Source organism: Melanerpes formicivorus, unplaced genomic scaffold, assembly GCF_026170545.1.
Source record: "Melanerpes formicivorus ecotype bairdi unplaced genomic scaffold, bMelFor1.0.p_v2 SCAF_25, whole genome shotgun sequence".
In the NCBI taxonomy this organism is placed as follows: domain Eukaryota; kingdom Metazoa; phylum Chordata; class Aves; order Piciformes; family Picidae; genus Melanerpes; species Melanerpes formicivorus.
The window spans coordinates 5911455-5934026 of record NW_027142377.1 but is presented as its reverse complement, the minus strand read 5'-3'; the positions used below and the strand labels follow the sequence as shown (position 1 = coordinate 5934026).

Genomic DNA, 22572 nt, shown 5'->3' with positions numbered 1-22572 from the left:
GCTGGATCACCTCTGCTGTGAGGAGTAGCCTGAGACAGTTGAGGTTGCTGTTTGGAGAAGAGAAGGCCTTCCAATGGGAAGTCCCATCTCTGGATGTTTTTAAGGCCAGGCTGGATGTGGCTCTGGGCAACCTGATCTAGTGGAAAGTGTCCCTGCCCAGGGCAGGGGCGTTGGAACTAGATGACCCTTGAGGTCCCTCCCAACCCTGATAATTCTGTGATTCTGCGTGATTCTGTGAATTTTAAGAATCCTTTATTGTTCATTTTTTTCTCTTTCTGCCCCTTCTTAATTCAACTAATAAAAAGATGCAGAGCTCTTAAGGTCATGCTCAACCTTAACCAAAAACTCTGGAGCACTAGTGGGCTTAGTTTTAATCTGGATATCCTTCATTCTGTGCTGTAAGCTATTTGCATATACTGAAAATCCTCAGTATTTTTTTTAAGCTAGGAATTTTTGAACAAGTATTTACTTTCCTCCACTCAGGGTCATATAGGTAAATTCTTACACTCAAACAGATGCAGCTCAAGGGTCCAGCTCTGCAGATTTTCACTCAATAAAGAGACACAAGATCACAGCCTCAAGAATTAGAGAAAATAGTTTTTAAATGCAGTGTCTTTGGTTAAATGTACCACAGTGAATTTGGACTAAGTTCTGTTTTTAAACTGAATTCATCACCCTTATAGTGATTTAATCTGCAGTGTGGGGGGGAAATGGGGCCAATGAGACCAAAATAAATATTCTGCTGGGATCTGCCTCCTCATCTGACATGGAGGATCCTGAAAAGAAACAAACAAAAAGAGCACTGAAATACAGTTACAAACTTTAAGGGGTTTATTGCTCTTATCAGGACAGTGTATTAGATGGTTGTGTATATGATGTGTGTATGTGGTCTTTTACCACACAACTTAACATGAGAAAGAAAAGTGTTGACATTTGCTAAAGAAATAGGTTCCTCCCAGCTACCCCCCCACAAATACTGTGTGTAGCAATCATCTCCTGACATGCTATTTTCCCCCCTCCAGATATATGTGAATGCTCTCATCTTTTATTTGGCTCTTTAATGCATCCTTGCAAATTAAATTACTACTCTGGGATGTTGCTAAAACATTAAAGTGGCCCTTTTGCATCAGCACTGGCTGGCTGAAGAGAGATCCATAGGGAATCTTGAGAGAGGATCTGACCCATCACAAACTGGTTGAGGTATATAGGTTTAGCAAGGGAGGATTGTATAAAGAAAGAACTGTTCTACTTTCGGGGGATTGTCTGGAACTTGCTTTGGAGTCTAAATTTCTGGTACCTAAAATAAAGACAGACAAACTGATCAACTCTGGCCCATGTGCATATGGTTGGATAAATAGCAAACAGCCTGGAATCTTGTATGGCTGACACTCTGTTTCCAGTGTTGTGGTAAACAGCTGAATAGAATGGAGAAGGCAGCAAGCCCTCAGCTGCATTGGCCAAGAACATCTGCACTTACAAAAACTTTCCCTAATTGAAAATCTAGTAGTTTCAAATGCTGCAGACTGAAAGTTTGGAAGCTAGTTCAGGGGCTGCTAAGACAGCAAGAAGCAGCAGCAGTTTTAAGCCCCCAGTTCAGCTTACTCCACCACCCTCCTCCTTGTAATTTGGGCATTCAGGAGGTGCTAATATAATCTTTACAAATTCCAACAGGAAAAAAAAAATCTGTCTTTAGACTTCAAACTCATTACTCTGTGGTTCTTCTCTGACTTCCTCTCCTTGCCATCTCCCCTGCCCCCATTGCTCCTCCTCAATATTTCCTCCTGTTTCTTTGAGATCTACTACACCAAAAATATTTTTGGAAATACCACAGACTATTGTTTTTATTAGTGACTGGAAGGCTTTGTAGTAGGATGCTTTTGTGTTTCATTTGTTTTCCTTGCTCTGGCACAGCTGGTTTTGTTTTAGCAGCATTAGAGAGATGGTTAAGCTATTTGTGGCCTTTTCTAACCCAGCAGAGCTCTTCCACTGAATGCTTTAAACTGAATGACTGAAGCTGTAACTAACAGGTTGTCTGTGTGGGCAGTTTTGTGCATAAAGTTACAAATGCACTGGGTTTATGAGATCTTTTAATTTGTTCAGCAAAACACTGATCACTGTGAAGCAAGTCCCAGTTTCCCTATAAATTTCCCAGCCAGAACATTGACAGAAGCTTGACTTGGGAAGATACAGAACAGATGAAGCAGTAGATCTTGTTCAAACCTATGCATGATCAGAAATGATTAATGGAAAAGAGGTCTGTGTAGGTGTGGTGATTCCCTATGCTGGCCAAGAGGGAATATGAAGAAAAGCCACAGCAAGTGGTGGGAAGTGGTAGGAAGAAGTTCTATACAGAAAGAGTGATTGCGCTATGGAATGGGCTGCCCGGGGAGGTGGTGGAGTCACCGTCATTGAAGGTGTTCAGGAGGAGACTTGATGGGGTGCTTGGTGCCATGGGTTAGCTGTTTGGGTGGGTTGGATTGGTTGATGGGTTGGACACGATGATCTTGAAGGTCTCTTCCAACCTGGTTTGGTTTATTCTAATAAATGTTTATTCTAATAAAGGGATAGAATGTAGTCTGAGGTGATAAGTAGCTGCCCCAAATGTCTAACCAGCCACAGCAGTTACAAGGAAGAAGATGAGAAATCAGGAAATAGCCAGAAAGTAGTAGATGAAGAAAGAATTAAAAGTAAAATAAAAAGAAACAGTAAATGAAGAGTGAAAATGTAATACATCTGTGCAAAGGTACCTTAAAAGTGGAAATTAGTTGTACCAGAGGCTTCAGTGGTCAGGGTGATATAATGTAAATGATACTCAAAGTATGGGCTAAGGAGCAGCAGGAGAATGAAAGTTGGGAGTGTAGCTGGGATGTGTCTTGCTAAATCCCAGTCTTACCACATGTTCCCACCATTTCTGCTGGGCAGGCACAAGCAGCTGCACAATGATTAGGTTTAGAGAATTGATCCATTTGGCACTTTTATTTCAGATGAGGTCAGGCAGATGACGGACCTGGCCTGATTCATTGAGTGGCTGTGTGAAATTAGGACTGGTACTAGGGAGACAGCATATGGGTATGTGATAGGTGGCACCATCCCTGTCAACACCTTACAGGACTGGAAGAGCAGCATGTGTATCAGCTTGGTGGTGAAATATAATGCAGGTGGAGTGGGGAAAGGACATGCTATATCTCCTACCTGCAGTAATGTCAGATGTGACTCTTCCTTTTTATATGTGATAGGTGGGGAAGCAACTGCACTTGTCAAAAATCACTTCCTTAGCGACACTAGAAAACAAAAGGCTGAGGTGACTTTTCAAGCAAAATTTTTCCCTGCTGTTTTGGTGTTCTGGCTTCTTTTGTTTGTTTTTGGTTGGTTGGGTTTTTTTCAGTTGGTTGGTTTTTCGTTGGTTGATTGGTTTGGTTGGTTGGTTTGGATTTTTGGGTTGGTTTATTTGTGGGTGGGGGGGTTGTTTGGGTTTTTATTCTGCTTTGGTTTTCCTTCATTAAAAATAATTGCTTTCCACTCTCCTATTAGTTTTGTTGGGGAGCACATCAATGGATTCATGACAGAATGGGATCATGGACAATGCAGGCAACAAAACTTGTGTCTAAAAGCCTTGAATTACTAAATCTGTTGTCAGAGAATTATATTGAGGTAATAATAGCAAGAGAAGAAGACAGGGAAACTGAGCAGAACTCAGCAAGAGATTACCTATGTAGATACACTGCACTGGGTAGGCTGCACCTCAAGTACTGTGTCCAGTTCTGGGCCCCTCAGTTTAGGAAGGATGTTGACTTGCTGGAACGAGTCCAGAGAAGGGCAACAAAGTTGGTGAGGGGTTTGGAACACAAGCTCTATGAGGAGGGCTGAGGGAGCTGGGGTTGCTTAGCCTGGAGAGGAGGAGACTCAGGGGTGACCTTATTGCTCTCTACAACTACCTGAAGGGAGGTGGTAGCCAGGTGGGGGTTGGTCTCTTCTCCCAGGCAACCAGCACCAGAACAAGAGGACACAGTCTCAGGCTGTACCAGGGGAGATTTAGGTTGGATGTTAGGAAGAAGTTCTATACAGAGAGAGTGATTGCCCATTGGAATGTGCTGCCTGGGGAGGTGGCGGAGTCACCTTCATTGAAGGTGTTCAGGAGGAGACTTGATGGGGTGCTTGGTGCCATGGGTTAGCTGTTTGGGTGGGTTGGATTGGTTGATGGGTTGGACACGATGATCTTGAAGGTCTCTTCCAACCTGGTTTATTCTATTCTATGCATAGTAGAGTCACTGGAGTTATGCTGAACATTGGTAACAAACTGCAGAAGATCAGACTTTGCATAATAACAAATTTTATCACATGCTTTCCCTCTGTCTAAAAAACTGCAACAGAATCATCACTCTGAGATGACCAAAAATGCAGTGTTTTCTACTTTCAGCTTTCTTACAGCCACAGAATAAAAAAAAAATATTTCTTTTTAAAGTAAAAAAAAAAAAAACCCCACAACCCAAACCAGACATGTATTCATTGAACTAGCTAAGATACATGAGGAGCCTATGGAATATTGTTCCTGAGAAAAGAAATGTGTGTATTGACATCTGTATCAACATCTGTGGACATTCCCTTTACAGCAAATTATGCTGAGAAAGAGCATACTCTGTTTACATGGCCTGTCTCCACCAAGACACACAGCTACTTCCCTGTAGCTGTCTGTCACGCAGTAGGCTTTATTCAGCACAAGGCTTTACAGGGAGTTGTTCAGCAGAAGAAAAAATGTATCCCCAGAGCAAGTACTGCTTCTGCTGGTGGAAAGAGGAGAAGAGGAGGCTCAGGGGTGACCACATTGCCCTCTACAACTACCTGAAAGGTGGTTGTAGCCAGGAAGGGGTTGGTCTCTTCTCCCAGGCAACCAGCACCAGAACAAGGGGACACAGTCTCAAGTTGTGCCAGGGGAGGTTTAGACTGGAGGTGAGGAGGAAGTTCTTCACCGAGCGAGTCATTCCTCATTGGAACGGGTTGCCCAGGGAGGTGGTTGAGTCATTGACCCTGGAGGCGTTCAAGGGGAGATTGGACGTGGCACTTGGTGCCATGGTCTAGTCACAGGGTCTGTGTTGATAGGTTGGACTCGATGATCCTCGAGGTCCTTTCCAACCTAAGTGATACTGTGATACTGTAAAGGCACCTAAAAACTACAAGGATAACTGTTGTCTGTGCTACACTGCCATAGTAACCAACACAATTGCTTTTATCTCATTCCATGCTTTTGTTCTGAATCAAATAGCAACGGATACATTTCATCCCAACATTTTGGCCCTCTTTCTTGCCTGTCATCAGTCTTTGCACTGACTGTTGTCCTGACTGACTCGTTTTAGGGCTCCAAAGAGTGCGACAGCTAGGGAAAAACACAAGGTACTTCAGACGAAGACTGCATGAAATGGGCTTCATCATTTATGGCAATGATGATTCTCCTGTTGTCCCTTTACTCCTTTATATGCCTGGTAAGATAGGGTAAGTACTGGGAGGGGAGGGAAAAAGAAGAACAAAACAAAGAGAAAAAACCCCACCATGCTGGCAAAATAAACACTGTCCAAGTTCATGGGTTATTTGGTAAACACTTGGGAAAATATTGTTTTATGTGGCAGATGCTTCACAAGAGAAATGTACAATGTTAGGTGAATTGATCGTTTACTTATAGTCTATTTTAAATTTGGCCCTAGACTTAACTTTGAGCAGTTCAAATATTCAGTGGTTTTAAAGGTTTTTTTCACTTATTCTTTCTTTGTTTACTTAATACTTTTGACAGTATTTTGATTTTTCTTTTAATTTGTAATCATTAAAAACAGCACATTGCCTTTGAAGGATGAATTGGTTTGGATGGATGTTCTTTTTTGAATGTTCTTTGCATATTTTGCCATCCAGTACCTATCCAGCAGCACTTCTGTGCTGTCTTGGACATGCAGACCAAAAGTCAGCAGTAGAATAGTGTAAGTAAGGGCTGAGCTGTGAGGAGTATTTGCAAGTTGCTTAGTGTGGCTATGTGCCCTACATCTAGTATAGAAGACACAAGAGGTTCCTTAACTGGCAGAGTAATTGTAGGAGCAAAGATGCCATCACACAGGCGGTTTTGATCTGTTTGGTGTGCAGCAACCCTGCTCTCTTACCTTCCCGAAGCCCAGTTTCAGTGCTTCGGGACGGTGAACGCCCACATTTTGATTTGCACTCAAAGCCTTTCACTGACATAAATGAATCATGTCTATTCTACAGTGCCCTTGCTGCCATCATGCTTCTTGGTTTTGACACTCACTTGGCTTCATGAGCAGCTGTGCAGCAAAAGACTCTCAGTCCTGTTGGTAAAATTCTGGTCCTTACTGAATCCAGTGGGAGTATTACCATCCACTTCAACTGAAGACAGGACTTTATCCATTGTTTTATTATATTTGAATGTTTTCTCTCTGTGATTTGTCTATTGGAGATAATTTACCCTTGCTTTTTAAATTCTTTTCTCTCCTCAGGGCTTTTGCAAGACGCATGTTAGAAAAAAATATCGGGGTGGTTGTGGTTGGGTTTCCAGCTACTCCTATCACAGAATCCAGGGCTCGGTTTTGTGTATCAGCTGCGCATACACGGGAGATGTTAGATACGGTGAGTACAGCAGATGTCCTGCTGAAATTAACTTCAGATGCAAAGGAGGTTGTGTCTGTTGCTTTGAATCTCAATAATTCACTTTTACCTTTGTTGTTCTGGCCTTGTCACTTGATCTTTAAAGGTGGTTTAGCCTTATATAGAGAGGCTTTTTAAAATATATTATGGGACAGTTACCTTGTTGTGTTCTTCTATTTCTAATAGTGAAAAAATCTGTCATCCCTAATAAAGACCTACAGGAAGAGCACAGCAAGATAAAAGTAAAATACTCTGTCAAATATATCAGAATAGGTAACCTGAAACTACATGGAAATAATTGAAAATCAGGTTTTCTGTACCTTTATTTTCGTTCCATATTCCTGCATTTCTTGAATTGCAGAAGTATATGAGACAGCCTTGGGCATACAGTTGGAAACTGTAAACAGTACTTGTAACTGAACCTAATGAAGTTTAATTGGTGTTGTCTGGCCTGTCTTAGTTCTGTATCTATCTCTGATATCAGAAATACTGTTAAGAGTATGTTGCAATTCCCACGGTAAGCTTCAATTCCAATAGAGTCAGAAATATGTTTAAAATAACCTCTGAAAGCTTCCATCTCCCTTTCTTGCCAAAGGTATTTTTGGCCTGGCTTCATATGCATTCTTTCACTCACAGAATAAACCAGCTTGGAATATGGAGGTTTAACAGTAAATGTCAGTCTTTCTTTTCCCTCTCTTCACACAAATGCAATGGTCAAAGCAAAAAAAACACATGAACATGGAAGGCATTAAAGATGCTGCTCCTTCTTGTAGACAAACACCTGTGCCTGCAGAGAGCCTCTGGCTCTCCATTTGCATTCTGAGATTCATTTGGAGCTTGAGGCCAGAGCCCTGCTTGGCTGACCTGCTCCCACAACAGTGTAAACCCCTCTCAAACAACATGGAAAAACCTGCCTTGCATGTGTGCAGTGTAAAATTCCTGCAGCTCTTTAAAGTGCAGCAGTTATTAACAAGGTATAATGCAATAACAATAGCATTGCACAGAAGAGGACGTAGCTAAGTACTCGTGTAGATTTTGTAATCTACTTGTGTAGATTTTCACTTGTGTAACTAGTAACAGGTGTTGAAACAATGGGAAGAGTAATTTTCAAGAGGTTGCTGCTTTGATTTTCTTCCTCTTTCTTCTCCCTTAAATGTCAAGCCCTTCGCATCTTTTGGTCATCATTGCATTTTCAATTCCTGCTACCTGCATGTTGCTCCTTCCTGGTACCAGTGAAGGTCTCAAAACATTCCCCAGCCATCATTCTTGAACATGGTGTATTTTTGCCTTTGAGAGTGGATCATTGCTGTAGTACTTGTCACATTCTTTAAATGTTCTTACAGTATGGAGGAATGGAAATGCCCTGAGTTTAATTACTTGCAGATGGAAAGTTTTTAGGACAAAGACTTTGTGAATGTGCCTAAACCCAGGTTAACAACAGGTAACAAGCACAATGAAAACTTCTCTCTTTGGCAAAATTTGTTTTGAATCTCAGCCTAGAACTAAACCAATGAATGATCTGTGAAAGGGCAAGCTCCAAAGAATAACTTCCTTAATGACCTTGAAGCTATCTCTCTACATAAAACATTACTCCTTTTTCTTCTTGAGCTCATTTTAGTGCTTCCCAGAAACAGGCTCAAAGTCAAGATTGACGTTTTCTTCTTTGATGCCAAAAAGTTGGCTGCTCTAGAATGTGGATCAGATGCTGCAGAACACTGAGCTTACTTTTCTCTGGTATAGAGTTCCCTGATTACTTTGGAATTTACTGAGAGCTGGGGACACAGCTCAGCAAATTGTATTACAATATTAATGCATTATTAATTGTGCCTGTGATACTAATACAAAAAGATAATGGAGTGCATTATAAATGTCTTCAATGATTCAGACTATTTACAATAACTCTGATCAGTACTGTGGCTGAGTCTCATCTAAGAAAATGCAATGATAACTCCACTCTTTGGGATCTACATGGAAATATTGAAGCATTGCCTTGCACATCCCTTTTGCACAAGCAAAGACAACTTTTTATCAGGATTATTATTTCCCTGGGCTTTTAGAAAAAGGTCATTCTTTTACATCTGTGATCAGTTAATACACTTACTAAGAAACTGTAACCTGCTGAACGAGTAAATTCTGTTCTTGTACATCTACAATGACATTGATATTCACTACAGGAGAATGAAAGCAATTTTCCCATTTGACCTATAAACTTTCTTTAAGTGACACTTTTATGGTCGTCTTGTTCTGCTGTAAAGTAGAGGTTGCTAGAACCTCGTTTGTTTTCCCAAGAGAATTGACACAGTATGATGGTCTTACAGGTTTTGAATGCTCTGGATCAATTGGGTGATTTTCTACATCTCAAATACTCCCGGTACTCCAAGTCATCTCATCCTGAACTGTATGAAGAAACTAGGCTTGAACTTGAAGATTAAGTTTCCCACCCATGAAGAGAACATTATGATGCTATGAAAGCTGGGGGGAAACCCCAAACACTGAAAAATACGAATGCATTTCTTCCCTTCTAAGGACAATTTGTTTCTCAGTTAATTGAAAGGAGGGGAAGCTCAGGTGTTGCATTGTGTTGTATCAAATTTCTGTATTCCAGAGACTGAAATAATGATACAGATTTGCCTCTCCAGGAGATCTGTCCTTCTTATGGTGATTTTGATGCAGAATGAATGCATCCACTGATCGAGTTGCTAAGGTAAAGCTTTTGTTACAGCCTCTTTTTATGAAGAGGCTTCAGATAGTCTTAACTGTGACTGAAGTAATAAAGTTTAAAAAATGAATGTATTCCAGTGTAGTATGGTAATATAGCTGAGCTTCAGCAGTGAGATTGCTTTTACCTGTTAAAGAGCATGAATCAAGTCATTGCTGTGGACTGCTACAGAGGAATGAGCAGAAAGTAACCTCTTTAACTAAGTTGTCCTATCAGGCATTTCTCCAAGGATGGAAAACGTTGGAAGGCAACCAATGCAGTGAACAAGAAAAGTAGCCTGATCAGATCATGTATTTCTGAGAGCAGGTTATGGGATGGGCAAAATGCCTCATTCTCTCCATGGACTTTTTCAGACACTTAAGTACACTTTCAGTTTTGCAACATACAAAAAATCTTGGCTTCAACAGAAATGCTTTTCAGCTAATGCATTTGACCTACAGCCTACCACATCTTATCACAACCAAAGTTCTTCAGCAGGCTTGCTCCCTTTTAGTGTAGCAGTAGTAAATAATTTTAATAACCATTTATCTTTCCTGTAAAAACCTTGATCAAAACAGTCAGATACTTGCAGTTCACAAACTGCAGATGACATTTATGGGCCCATTCCTAAGTTTCTTGAACTACTCATGGACTTAATAAATTCACTAACAAGTACAAAATGCTGAAGTTGTTAGGCAGGATTTGAAGTTCAAGATATCATAAGCAGTCCTGCCACCTGTTAAACTGAAAGCTCCACCGTTTTTAAATGAGCTAAATTCATCATCTTAGTAACATTTCCTGAAATACTATTGTGTGCTTTATGCATCTCAGGAGTGGGTTTTTTTTTTTCCACTTGGCTAGCTGCAGACTTTTTTGAGTAGTTAGTTTTTCAAATAATTATGTCATCTGAAGGGGAAGATGTCATTGTCCCCTTTTCCACTGCTCAAAGGTACTTGAAAGAATTGCTGCAGCTGGCAGATTCCCTGCAATGCCTGCAGCAGCATTATTATCAGGCTTATGTGGGTTGAGCTGCTCGAAGGAGATGGAAGACTTTTTCCTTTCTTTTTGCAGTGTTGAAGGGTGGTTCTGCAGCTTTAAGAATGAACTCCAAACCATTCCACGCTATCAAATGTCATTGTAAACACATCAGATGAGAGACGTTTAGCTTTCTGTTGCACAGATGTACCACACTTTCATGTTCTCTTGAAAGCTATGGTGTAAACTTAACCCACAGCTGCAATATTAGATTTAAGAACAGAACAATTAAATTGTTGAGTACCAATTACACTATATTACTCCCTGCTTGTTAAAGCAGCTTTCAGGATATAACAAGGCTGATTGGTTATGAGGACCCATTTTTGGTTGGATGTTTGTTGTTGTGCAAGTTAATAAAAATCCAGTGGTGCTGTAACTTTAAGAACTGATTACAAAACATTCCATAATATCAAATCTAGGAAACATGTATCAAGGGCTGGAGGAGGACTAAGTTGTGTTGTGCGATTCTTCACATTGGTAGACAGACTTGAGAAACATTGCAGGAATTGAAGGGAGCTGTGCGTGTGGATCAGAGCAAACTCGCCGTGTAAACATGAAAATAAGCACAGGACCATGAGTAACCAGGAGTCGCGAACTTTTTCTTTAAGAAACCCAGCAAGTGGTGGTGTACAGTTCTGTTATGTGCAGGGTGAGTGCACTTGCTGGGAAAGAGCTGGGCTGAGAGGTTTCTGCAACCTGTTCCTTGAGGAAAAACACTGAAATAGATATGTTGCATTTTGATCTCTAGCGCTGAACATCTGTGGCCAGATCCTCAGTTGACTTCTGACCTTCCATCTTGGGGTATCTATCCGTAGTTTATGTTTCGGCAAACGTTATTACACGAGCTGTTGCAGGCAACACGCTATTTCCCTGGAAGCGAGCCCTGAGGCTGATTAAACTACAGAATGATCACTTTTTGTTCCCCTACAGGGGAAAGTTTCCTGTCTAAAGCTGAATTCTTCCTGCCCTCAGAACATTACTCTCACTCATATTAAGGAGAGAGGACAGCTATTTTTTAGAAACTGTCAGTTGATTTATTATATGCTTGCTTCTGATTTCTTCCATCCCTTGCACATTACAGAAAGTACAGGCTGACTGTCCCGGGCTTGGGGAACAGTTAGGAAGAAATCCCTGCTCTGCTAGTGCAGTAAGAAAACTACTCCCAGGAACTTCAGACTTTTAGATTTTCCCCAAGAGGCTTAGTTATGGTCTGGCAATGGCTTTTCCACCAGCATAATTTCAGTGGAGTGTTTCCAGATTTGCATCAATTTTAATAGATTTAGAGTTGATCGGTGTTTGGAGTCTATATTAGCTAGCTTAAGAATACAAACCGATGGAGTACTTATTGGGGAATTAGTACGTATAGCACAAGGATCACATATCTCCTAGAATATACTCCATCTTCAGACATGCATATTCTCAGGAGATGCAGTTCGCTGGTTTAGAAGGTTTTGAAGGACTTCCTTCAATAAATAAAAATTGCTGAAATTGTCATATTTTACTCCACTGGAAATGTGAGTATGAATACACTAACCTTTTGTTGGCAAGCTGCAATTCTAGCATCTTGTTATCTTACATAAAATCTCGATTGACCTTCATGCTATGGGCTGGCTCAAGGATTGTCTCGTTGACAGAGTATCTGAGTTGTTTACACTTTCCTGTACCTTTATCCCACCTCATCTTTTAGAAAGCCTTCATTTCCTGAGTTTATCCAACTTTTCAAGGTGGCTCCCCCATCCACTTCCCCTGCTTCTTCATACTGTTCTTTCTGTTCTCTGGTTTCTGTCCTCTGAGTCTAGGGAAAAGCACACTGGCAACTGCAGAGAACCTGAAGTAGGCTCTTTAGGCATTGTCTCATTCTGCCTGCTTTTCCTGGTATCCTTATCAGCTCCTCTAGACTTCAATCTTTCCTTTTCAAATAAGTTTCCTACTGATGGTGCTAAATTACTAAACTGAACCTAATATGAACTGTCCAAGCTGTTGAACCAAGATTGGACTTGATCTGTCACACGTGCAAGTACAGACCAGGTTAAATTTTGCTTTGAAGCCAATACCATTGGCTTAAAACTAGTGCAACCATGAGAGGAACCTGTCAGTGTGAGGTGAACTGCCTGTACTTAGTTCAGAGGAATTTGAATGCTGACATTTCTACACTATTTCACAGCCATTGCTGTTCGTAGGGGACCAAGATATGGGAATGGATTTAAGGTAGGATGTAAATTTTCTTATTTTTCCTTTCTTTTTCTTTCTTTCTTTTTTTTTTCCCCCAAAAATGTGTTGGCTGAAAGTGCATCACATATTTCTCTGATCTGCTGACAGAGGGGACAAAATAATGATGTAAGAAAAGTGTTTATGTATTTTCCTAGCCTCATTAAAGTCCAATAGAGATTCTCTCATACATTATCTGCTTTTGATTTGTGCATGAAGTTTATCATTCTTCAAGTTAAAACACAGATCAGGACCAAATTTTATAGAAGCCATACCACCGTCTGAGAAATGGTGGATGTCATTCAGCAGCAGCTGAATTTTTGAGCCTCCAGATGCCTTCTAGGTGTTTCCCACATTTAATCACACAATCAGTGTTGTTTTTGCTTACTGCAGACCAGTTACAAGATAAGGAGAATCTCCCTCTATCTGTTAGTGCAACAGAGCTTCAGACACGTCAGCATGGTTCCACAACCACCGCTCAGGTGACCACACTAAATGGTAATTCAGCACCATCAGCACAGGGTCTAAATCGGGCTGGTTGCTCAGCAGTCGCATAAGAGGGGAGTGTGTTTATTTCAGTATTCAGTATTCCTAAGGTTGGAAGAGACCTCAAAGCTCATCGAGTCCAACCTGTCACCACAGACCTCATGACTAGAGTAGAGAGGACACTACTGCCCGCTGCAGGCTAGAACTCATGACTTTCCCATTAAGGGTCTGATGCGCTACCAACTGAGCCACCTGAGGGGGCATTTCTCCATATATGATATGTCACTGGTAAGTGCCATAAGAGAGCAATGACAAATCCATTTATCTCATGTGTTAATTAAATGAAAAGGGTAATATAGAGGCACAGGATCTGGAGATACATGGAAACTTTGAGGAGATCCAGTTTTGTGCAAAGAAAGTGCAAGTGTTACAGGAGCTGTTAAATCTCTTTAACTAGCTAGGTGGAAAACCTGGTCTTTAATATCAAAATAGTAACTGCAAAGCAGGCAAACTGCATCCCATGTGTTAGTCCAATTTATGAAAAGAAGGCAGGGTAGATAGGGTGCCATAGTAGATATCCTTGATACTTGGTACCCTTTTGGATAGTTGATCATGCCAGGAGCTGTGCCAAGGCCAACAATTACTAATTGTAAATGTACCTGAGTTCAACAGCGTGTGCTGCAGGAGTAACCAGGCCTCCCGTTGTGCTTAAACCACCACCTATAAAGTGGTGTTGAAAATTGTGCAGAGATCATTCTGACAACTGTGCATTGTTGCCCTCATTGGGCATCATTGTCAGGATGTCACTGCTGGGAGTAGCTGTGGTATGGTGAGAACTGTCTGCGCTGCTCTGCCAGGTATAACTGATGTGGCTCCAGGATAGGCATGACAGTCTGTCTTCTTCTTTGCAGATACAGAAGGACATGGCCTTTAGGTCTCCCCAGGAGATGAGTTGCTCTCTGACAGATCAATTCTACCAGAAGATGTAGCCATGAAAGCAGGACACTGTAGGAAGCCTAGGGAATCTACTCTCACAAGTAAGTCAAGTACTTGCAATAACAGAGAAATTTTGGTATGTGTGACAATGGTGCTATATGTGATAAGTGAAGCTTGCCTTTCTATGACATCTGTTGTAATTGTCTCAAAGAATTTGTTATGAACGTGACCTGACTCCAGTATCCTGTGAATGGGCCAAAGCATATCATCCTGGGGCATGGAACTGATCTCTCTTGCCATGAAGTATCCTCACATTTGTTGCCCTCATCTTCGTTAGTTTCGTTTCCATTCCCAGCACAGCAAGCAGCAGGTCTATTTCACCAATTCAGAGCACATCATGAAGTGAAGAGCTAAGCCTATTTGTGCCCAGTATGACTCTATATGGTCCATGGCACTGCAGTGAGTAAATATTTCTTGGCACAGGCTGGCTTTCACTGTGCTGCAGATAGCCTCTTGTCAGAAGCATGTTCTTTATCTGCCAACCTCTCCAGCAGCTGTTCTGCAATAGCGCAGAAATGATGAAATAATTGGGGACATTTCAAAAGCATGACTTCCCCTGTGTTTCCTGGAGTTGTCCTGACACAAGTATCCTGTATGTTTCCTACTCTCCTCTTGTTGTTGCCACACAAACTCTGTGATGACTTTCTCTCTGCGATATACAGAAACTGGGGTTTGTCTTGCTGGGGATTCTACTTTCATGTGGGAGCTGCTTTTCAGAAAACCCTGAAACCAAGGATGCAGCCACGCTCAGAGAGGCCAGAAGAGGCATAGTATTTGTCATAGTTCTTGGACCATTTATTTGCACTTTTGGCATTTCCCTGTGCACAGAACATCCTGATACAAACTCTAACTCCCACTGCAGATGCTAATACTCATGGTTTTAAAATTGCTCAGTGAACCACAATAACCTATGGACCAGAGCTCTAAACTGGATGCAAGACACTCAGTTACGATCTGTCTCTGCTCTGTTAAGTAACTGCAGATGAGACACATTAATGTTCCTTGCCTCATTTTTATCCCTCTGTAAAACTGTGATAATGATCCTGATTTATTTGTAAAACACTAAGTTGAACTGATGAGAAGAGCTACAAAAGAGCTAAGTTCTGGGCCCCTCAGTTTAGGAAGGATGTTGACTTGCTGGAACGAGTCCAGAGAAGGGCAACGAAGTTGGTGAGGGGGTTGGAACACAAGCCCTATGAGGAGGGCTGAGGGAGCTGGGGTTGCTTAGCCTGGAGAAGAGGAGACTCGGGGTGACCTTATTGCTCTCTACAACTACCTGAAGGGAGGTTGTAGACAGGCGGATGTTGGTCTCTTCTCCCAGGCAGCCAGCACCAGAACAAGAGGACACAGTCTCAGGCTGCGCCAGGGGAGGTTTAGGCTGGATGTTAGGAAGAAGTTCTATACAGAGTGATTGCCCATTGGAATGTGCTGCCTGGGGAGGTGGTGGAGTCACCATCATTGGAGGTGTTCAGGAGGAGACTTGATGGGGTGCTTGGTGCCATGGTTTAGTTGTTTAGGTGGGTTGGATTGGTTGATGGGTTGGACACGATGATCTTGAAGGTCTCTTCCAACCTGGTTTATTCTATATTCTAAGTGTTGTTGTTGTTGTTTGAATTTCTACATTTCAGAACTTCTCCATTAATCCTGTTAAATTCATGAGTACTCTGTTTACCAGGACTAGTGTACAAGACAGTACAATGATGAAGACTAATTATAAATCATAGAAAAAAATAATCTGGAAAAACAGATTATTATAACATTTCCATTCTGTGGTGACATTGTCAGTGTCTTAGTACAATGATGCCAGTTGGATCAGGAAGCTTTTCAGAATGTGAATTTATCTTTTCAAAGGTTTGTAGCCAAGCATTTCCAGTTTATTAAGATGTAATTAGTGTCTCCTTGTTAATAGGATGTTCATTGATTTTTAAAGTACACAAACTTCAAAGCTAAAAATAAATAAATAAAAAGAGAGATAATTCAAACCAGAGTGGAACAGCTCGGACAGTTTTACTCTTTTGCCAGGATCCCAAAGCTGTTGTGTTCAAACAATGCCACAGTTTGAGTGGAAATGTGAAGATTAAATCCAAGCCCTGCGTGTCAGCTTTCTTGCAAATGACTATCCAGGATTTCAATAGAATGTCCAACTGCAACAGATCATGTTACAAGGATTTTTATTGCTTAACAGCTTGTGATAGTCGCCTGTTCCTCTGACACGTATGATACGCCAATGCATCTAGGACCTAGTAAGTATCAGCTGAACTTTGATACCTAACTCTTAGGCTCCTTTGAAGAATAATTTTAAATGGACAAAAGAGTTCACAAAGATGAACATGATGGCACATGATGGAAGGTATAGAATTATGAAACACAGTTTGACCACAGTCATGGAGGAAACAGTGTAAGTGCCAAAGAGGAAAGTGGAGGTAACTTGAAATTCAGCCATCAGGAATTAAAATATGTAATTGAGGGACATACTGAGAAGACAGCAGAAGCAGCACTATAAAGCAACACCTTTTGAATAATAAGGCCCAGAGAACAGAAAGGTGGGGATATCCATGTGAGAACCCTACCAAAATGCAAAAGAGAGGTTGAAATTAGCTAGTGCAGGAAAGATGAAGCTAAGCAATTAATTTCTTCAGCTGAAGAAGGAAACAATTCAGAGGCAAAGAAGAAAGGAAGAGAAACTACCCCCCAAAGACAAAATGACAAGACAGTGGAGACGGCCAGAATTGAGGCACCACAGGGGATAATGAAGGGGGAAGGAGAAGACAGACTGATTTTCAGACAAGCAGGAGAGAAGAGGAGATCCCACCCCACCATTATGACACAGGTGTCCATGATGGCATACAGGTCCCCTGATTCTTTAGAACAAGGAAGGAACTATGTGGGGCCAAAAAGCAGAGAGATTCCTTGTTCTTCCATAACTAGGAATGATAGATATGATCCAGTGTTAAAGACAATAAGGAAAGCTGATAGAAACAAAGATTGTCTTCTATTCAGGACAAGTGACACTGTGGAAACAGATCAAGAACAACTCCAACAGAGTAAGGACAATGCTTTAAGATACAGACACTATGGTAGTTTTCACACAGAACTCTTCTAGTCCAAATGGAAAATGATAAAGTAATAAAAGTGATATATTTCCTCAGAACCGGCTTTGTGAAGGAAATTTAGGCATGTTTGATTACTGAGATGCAATCAGCTAAAGCAGATTCTTCTCTGAGGGTGGCCTTCATTTAGCCACTTGTGATATTAGCCTTCAAGTACAAAAATTGGCAACAGTGAGTAAAACCAACTTTCAACTGTAAACCAGGGAGGAACGGGCACAAAAGCCCTGTTTGATTTCCATGCTGGGTTTTAACAGATGGGAAAAGAAATATCTTGGTAGTGAATATAGTAAGAGACCACAGACCTCAAAAGAATAAAGGCACGCCAACAGCAAAGCATTCCTCTGTGCTGGTCCCAATATAGGAAGATTTATTTTAAGAAGAAAAATTCTTTGAAATTGTCATTCATTTTATAATTAAAGATTTACTGAGTCGTGCCATCCATGGTGAGTGCAGAAAGAGGTCAGCTGTGTGATAACATCTAAGCTTTGATTTCTGTATTGTACACAATACAAGTGTTCTGGTCTCTTTCTGCTCTTTGAAAATCAAGAGGCCACCTAAGTTTTAAAACAGATTCATGGTCATGCTAGACAGTACTGACAGGAGATGTAGTCAGTGAAAACACTTTACCAAGTGGTAAAAACGAAAGTGGGAAAGGATGGAGATAAATGGTTGAGTTCAGGATTGTTCAGTTGCTTTAGAAACTGCTGTTTGTAGCAATCGCCCAATCTGACATGCAGACAGATTGAGTTGAACTGTTTCAGTGGTAAGCCTTCATTACCTTGGTTCATTTTGACTTAACCAGGAGCTAAGATTACAGCAGATAGAGGATTTAAAATAGAAGCAAATTATATGCAATGGAAACTTAGAAAAGGGATGATGCTGATGACCACGAGGGAGCAGCAACTGCTTTCTTTGGTACTTCTGAAGCCAGCAGGAATATTTGTCCATGGATTTTTTCCATGCATGCAGCACACTGAGGGCATTTAAGTAATCTACCTATGTTTAAATCACTAGCAGCCAAAATAAATCAGCAAAAAAACAAAGTTTTGAATGTGAAGTCAGGATGTTCTCTGAGTCAAATTTTGATTTAAAAATCACCGTAGGGATTTGCACCTTGGTGGCATTGCTGGCAGGAGTCTTGGACAAGAGGAGTTGGTGGGAAGAATATTCTCAACCCAACTGTTTAAGCAATCCTCCCTCTCAATTTTAGTAAGCTCAGATCCTGTAGGTACAGAACAAGTGGCAAAGAAAAGTAATACTGTGGAAAGCAAGCAGAGGCATAAAGTGGGACCTGTGAAATGCCAACCTGAGAGAAACAGTGCAAAGGTAATGAAAGCAAGGTGTAATGTGCCTGAGTCATGATATAGTGAAACTGAGCAGCAGCAGAAAAAACTAAAAGACAAATATTTGGCTATGGATGTGTCCTAAGGAGCCCACTGTGGTAGCAGAGGTGTCATGCTGCCCTTGAAACAGAACCTGCATCACTGAGATGTACAGCACGAATGAGTGAGAAATCAACAAATGCAAAAGGTATTGTGGAAAGGTTTAACATAATTCAGACAAAATGAGATATCCTGGATCCAAACACAATAAAGATACAGGGGAATTGAAAAGCTCATCAAGGGCTTGCTTAGGCTGCACACAAAGAAAATTTGCCCATGGAAGACAAGTTGTAAGGTGGGTCACAATCAGTCAGCAAAGGATTAGATAATGCACTCAAGGGAACAACGCAGGGATAAAGTGATGCTAGGTGTAGGGGATAGGATTTGAGGACCCAAAAGGCCCTGTCCGGCTTAATCATCTACAATTCCATGGAGACAGCAATGAAAGACTTGCATTGTCCCCCTCAGAACTGATTTCGTTAGGTATGGTCTTAGGTCACATATTACAAATAGGTCTCTTTTATGTAGGATTCTCGTTTGGAGTTTGCAGTGATTGATGGATTCATTAAAACATCATCACTGAAACAGACAAGAATTTTCTGTTTAAAAATAAACAAATGATGACAGAAACAGCTTTCTTGTGGATTCTCCCTGCAGCTTAATATGGTTCAGGAGACTGCTTGGTGGGAGGCAGAGGGGACAGGATAAGAAAGGATTAGCAAGGGATATCAGCATTTCATTAAGATCGTTGACTACCTGGTTGCTCTTAAATTCTATCTCCCGGTGTCTTTCTCTTTGTTTTTCTGACAGTCACACAAGCATAATTCTGGTACTAAATAGTTTTTTATACTGTGTGCTCCCATTTGGTCTGGAAAAGATACTTGGCCAGATTCTCAGGTAGTTATAACTGAGCTTTCTTGTACAGATGTAAGCAGAGCTGCACTTGAAGATCCAACCCACTGGATTACTGCTTGTACAGCTGTGCTGTCTTTTTAAAGCCTAATTAGTTGGTATAGAAAAGTTTTCTCCCCAGAATTTGGCTGTCATCCTTGTGACAGTATGTTATATTTTCAAGTATATCCCAAGGGCCAAATTAATTGTAGAATTCTACTGATGTCAGTGATGTTACCCCAAGTGTGAATTTGGCCCCATTGTTCTAAGGCTAATAGCAAGGTTTTTTTAATGAAAGTGGATCATAAAATATTCTCAGATTTTCATCTGGTTTTGCTTATAGTAATTATCCTTTCCTGGAGCTGAGTAGTAAAGAAAATATTCATATTCTCCAGTGTCTGGTATAAATTTCAGTGCTTGTTTGCTGCAGCCTAAGACACAATCTATGGACAGAAATGGATGCACTTGGCCATGTGTGTCCAAACAGAGTTTAGCCACTTTCTTCCCCTGACACACAGCACAGCAAGGGCTTTGAAACTCCTTTAGAATCAGTACTAGAGCAATGCAACAAAATGATTTTCAGTGGCTTTTTATACTCCAGACAAAAATTCATCTGGCAACAAATGCATCAGGATAACCTTGAATTCCACCCTTTATTATTAATGGAGGCAAAAGACACATCCTTTTTAACAGTTATCCAATTGTTTAAAAACAAATATCTGTAAGGCTTGCACAATTAATACTTCAAGAAGAAGCCAGCATATTTTTGCTGAAGCCTTGCACCCAGCTAGGTCAGAGAAGTGTGATATAATTCCAGTAAAATTAGCTGGACTAGGCAGCTCTTACAGGTGGTCCCTACTCCTGATCTGAATCTCACACCTGAGGGAAAGCATAATCAAGACTCCAGTCCTATTGTTTCACAAAGGGAGGCAAAATGCCTCTACCTGGCCACAGGTGGATTGTCTCACAGCTAGTGCTTCCAAATTTGTGTGGAGCAGACTTTGCAGAAACATCAAGACCCAGAGGGGTTTGCCTGAACTATTGTGTCACTCTTCAGTGTAATCTTTCCATTACAAATTTGAGGAACATCAATGAAAAAGCTTAAGTGTGTGCAGGACATGTCCTGAAATGCCATACAAGGAGAAGATCTTAGAGCTTCATGGAGAATGGATGTATTGATAGCAAACTTCAAGGTACAAAGTCTACAGCTGAGAGCTCTCTCTCTGAGCCACTGGGACTTCTCACATACTCCTGCTGACCAAACTTTTCCGTCAATTTTATATTGCTGTGGAATAGTTGTCAAGCAGTAGTGGTCTTGATTTACAAAAGGGCATTAGTTTAAGATTTTGACCTCCTGACTACATGTTTGAAGAAACAGGCATGAAAGTGAAGGATATTTGAGCTGGTACTGCCTCTCAATCTTAGGATTCTGTCTCTGCAGGTGCATTTGAAGCTTCACACCTTTAAAGTCCACGAGAACTGAAAGAAACCATGGTGCAGATTTAGTTCTTTCTATCTGAGCTCAGTGACCACTACCCTAGTGCACTCCAACAGAGTATCTGGCCCTCTGTATATTTGACAAAGAATAAAGACCCATTCTACCTCTGTGGTGTTGAGAATGGGAGTTATTTTTGAAAGAGAAATGCTGATATTGGATCAGCCCTAAAAGCAGTGGTGAAAGCTATTCTGTTGTTATGCAATTCTCTTTTCTTTCTGTTGTGAGTAGGGGTGGAAGAAAAGGCACAGGGGTTGATCCTATGCCTATGTAAGCAGTGTATCTGTGAAAACCACACTTCTTGATGAAAAGAAAATAATATCCTAAGCAAACAGATATAATGTACCCTAAGAAAAAGGGCAAGAGGGTTCTCTAACTGTAACTGTGTCCTTTTTTGTTTCACAAGAATGAGGGAAAGCAGCTAAACCTACTGTATGTTTTCTGGAAAATTATGGGGAGCCTCTTAATGACAGATCATTAACCAAAAAAGTCTCTCTTGCTGGATTTCTCCTGATTTAATATATCTTTTTAAGTACCCTTTTTCTTCCAAGTTAAGGATCTGATTTTAAATGGTTTTAATGTCAAAGGCAGAATTGGAATTTTCAGTAGAATAAGTTCCTCTCCAGTTTATGTAGGATAAATGTCAACTGAACATAGCTGAATGTACTCCAGGACATATTTAATTCTGTTCCTCAGAGCTGATCTACTGACTTGATTCTTGGTGTCTAGGAACTCCCTTTCTTTGCGGACTATTTACCTGTCAGGCCTTTAAAAGACACTCTGTGGCATCAGTGCAACACTACTGTCCCATTAAATAGCTCTCTGTAAGCATAATCTTAAAATACAGACATGTGAAGGAGGAGGAAATTCATTTACTGTAGTAGAGGAAAGCCTAAGACCATACCTATCTTTCTGAGCTTTTAAAATCCAGTTGAGGAAAAAAGAAAAGAAAGAAAAATGTGTGTGCTGTGAGGGCAGCCTATTCCAATGGCCTGTCACTCTTTCTGTGAAGAATTTCTTCCTAACATCTAGCCTCAACCTTAAGACTGTGTCCTCTCATTCTGTCACAGGTTGCCTGGGAGAAGAGACCAATCCCCACCTGGCTACAACCTCCCTTCAGGTAGCCGGAGTCACCATCGCTGGAAGTGTTTAAAAAGAGACTGGTGAGGCACTTGGTGCCATGGTTTAGTTGATTAGATGGTGTTGGGTGAGAGGTTGGACTCGATGATTTCAAAGGTCTTTTCCAACTTGGTTAATTCTGTATTCTGGTAACATTAATTGTACAGACTGGTAAAAAGACTTTTCTCCTGCAGTATTCTCCTGAAGGATAAATACTTCTCTCCATTTTTAACAGGTGTGGTGATGCCATGTCACCCTTAAAAATGGTGGAAACTGGACCAAAGCTTCCCTAATGAAACTCAGATCAGGTAAAAGTTTCTGCTTTAGGAAGTCTAATAAAATCCTGCAAGTCAGGCCAGTTGTGCTGCTGTTTGTTCAGTTTGCAGTTCAGTGCAAACACAGGAAATTCACCATAACAGGTGGAACCTGTTCTACACATTGGCCACAACAACCCCATGCAGTGCTACAGGCTGGGGTCAGAGTGGCTGGATAGTGGCCAGGCACAAAGAGACT

At 41.0% G+C, this 22572-nt stretch overlaps 1 protein-coding gene across 7 annotated transcripts in view; it reads left to right on the top strand.

The window, feature by feature from the left end:
* The window catches only part of SPTLC3 (serine palmitoyltransferase long chain base subunit 3), a 112028-nt gene that overhangs the window by 72205 nt on the left and 17251 nt on the right, over positions 1 to 22572 (top strand). For 4 of the 7 annotated variants that reach the window (XM_068153155.1, XM_068153154.1, XM_068153156.1 and 1 more), the window contains exons 10-14: positions 5352 to 5487; positions 6492 to 6621; positions 8958 to 14103; positions 22011 to 22103; positions 22295 to 22367. In XM_068153155.1, coding sequence (XP_068009256.1) covers positions 5352 to 5487; positions 6492 to 6621; positions 8958 to 9071 — 380 coding nt within the window. In that variant the 3' untranslated portion in view covers positions 9072 to 14103; positions 22011 to 22103; positions 22295 to 22367. The remainder of the gene's footprint in view (positions 1 to 5351; positions 5488 to 6491; positions 6622 to 8957; positions 14104 to 22010; positions 22104 to 22294; positions 22368 to 22572) is intronic. The other 3 variants (XM_068153157.1, XM_068153158.1, XM_068153159.1) reach the window with 3 other exon arrangements.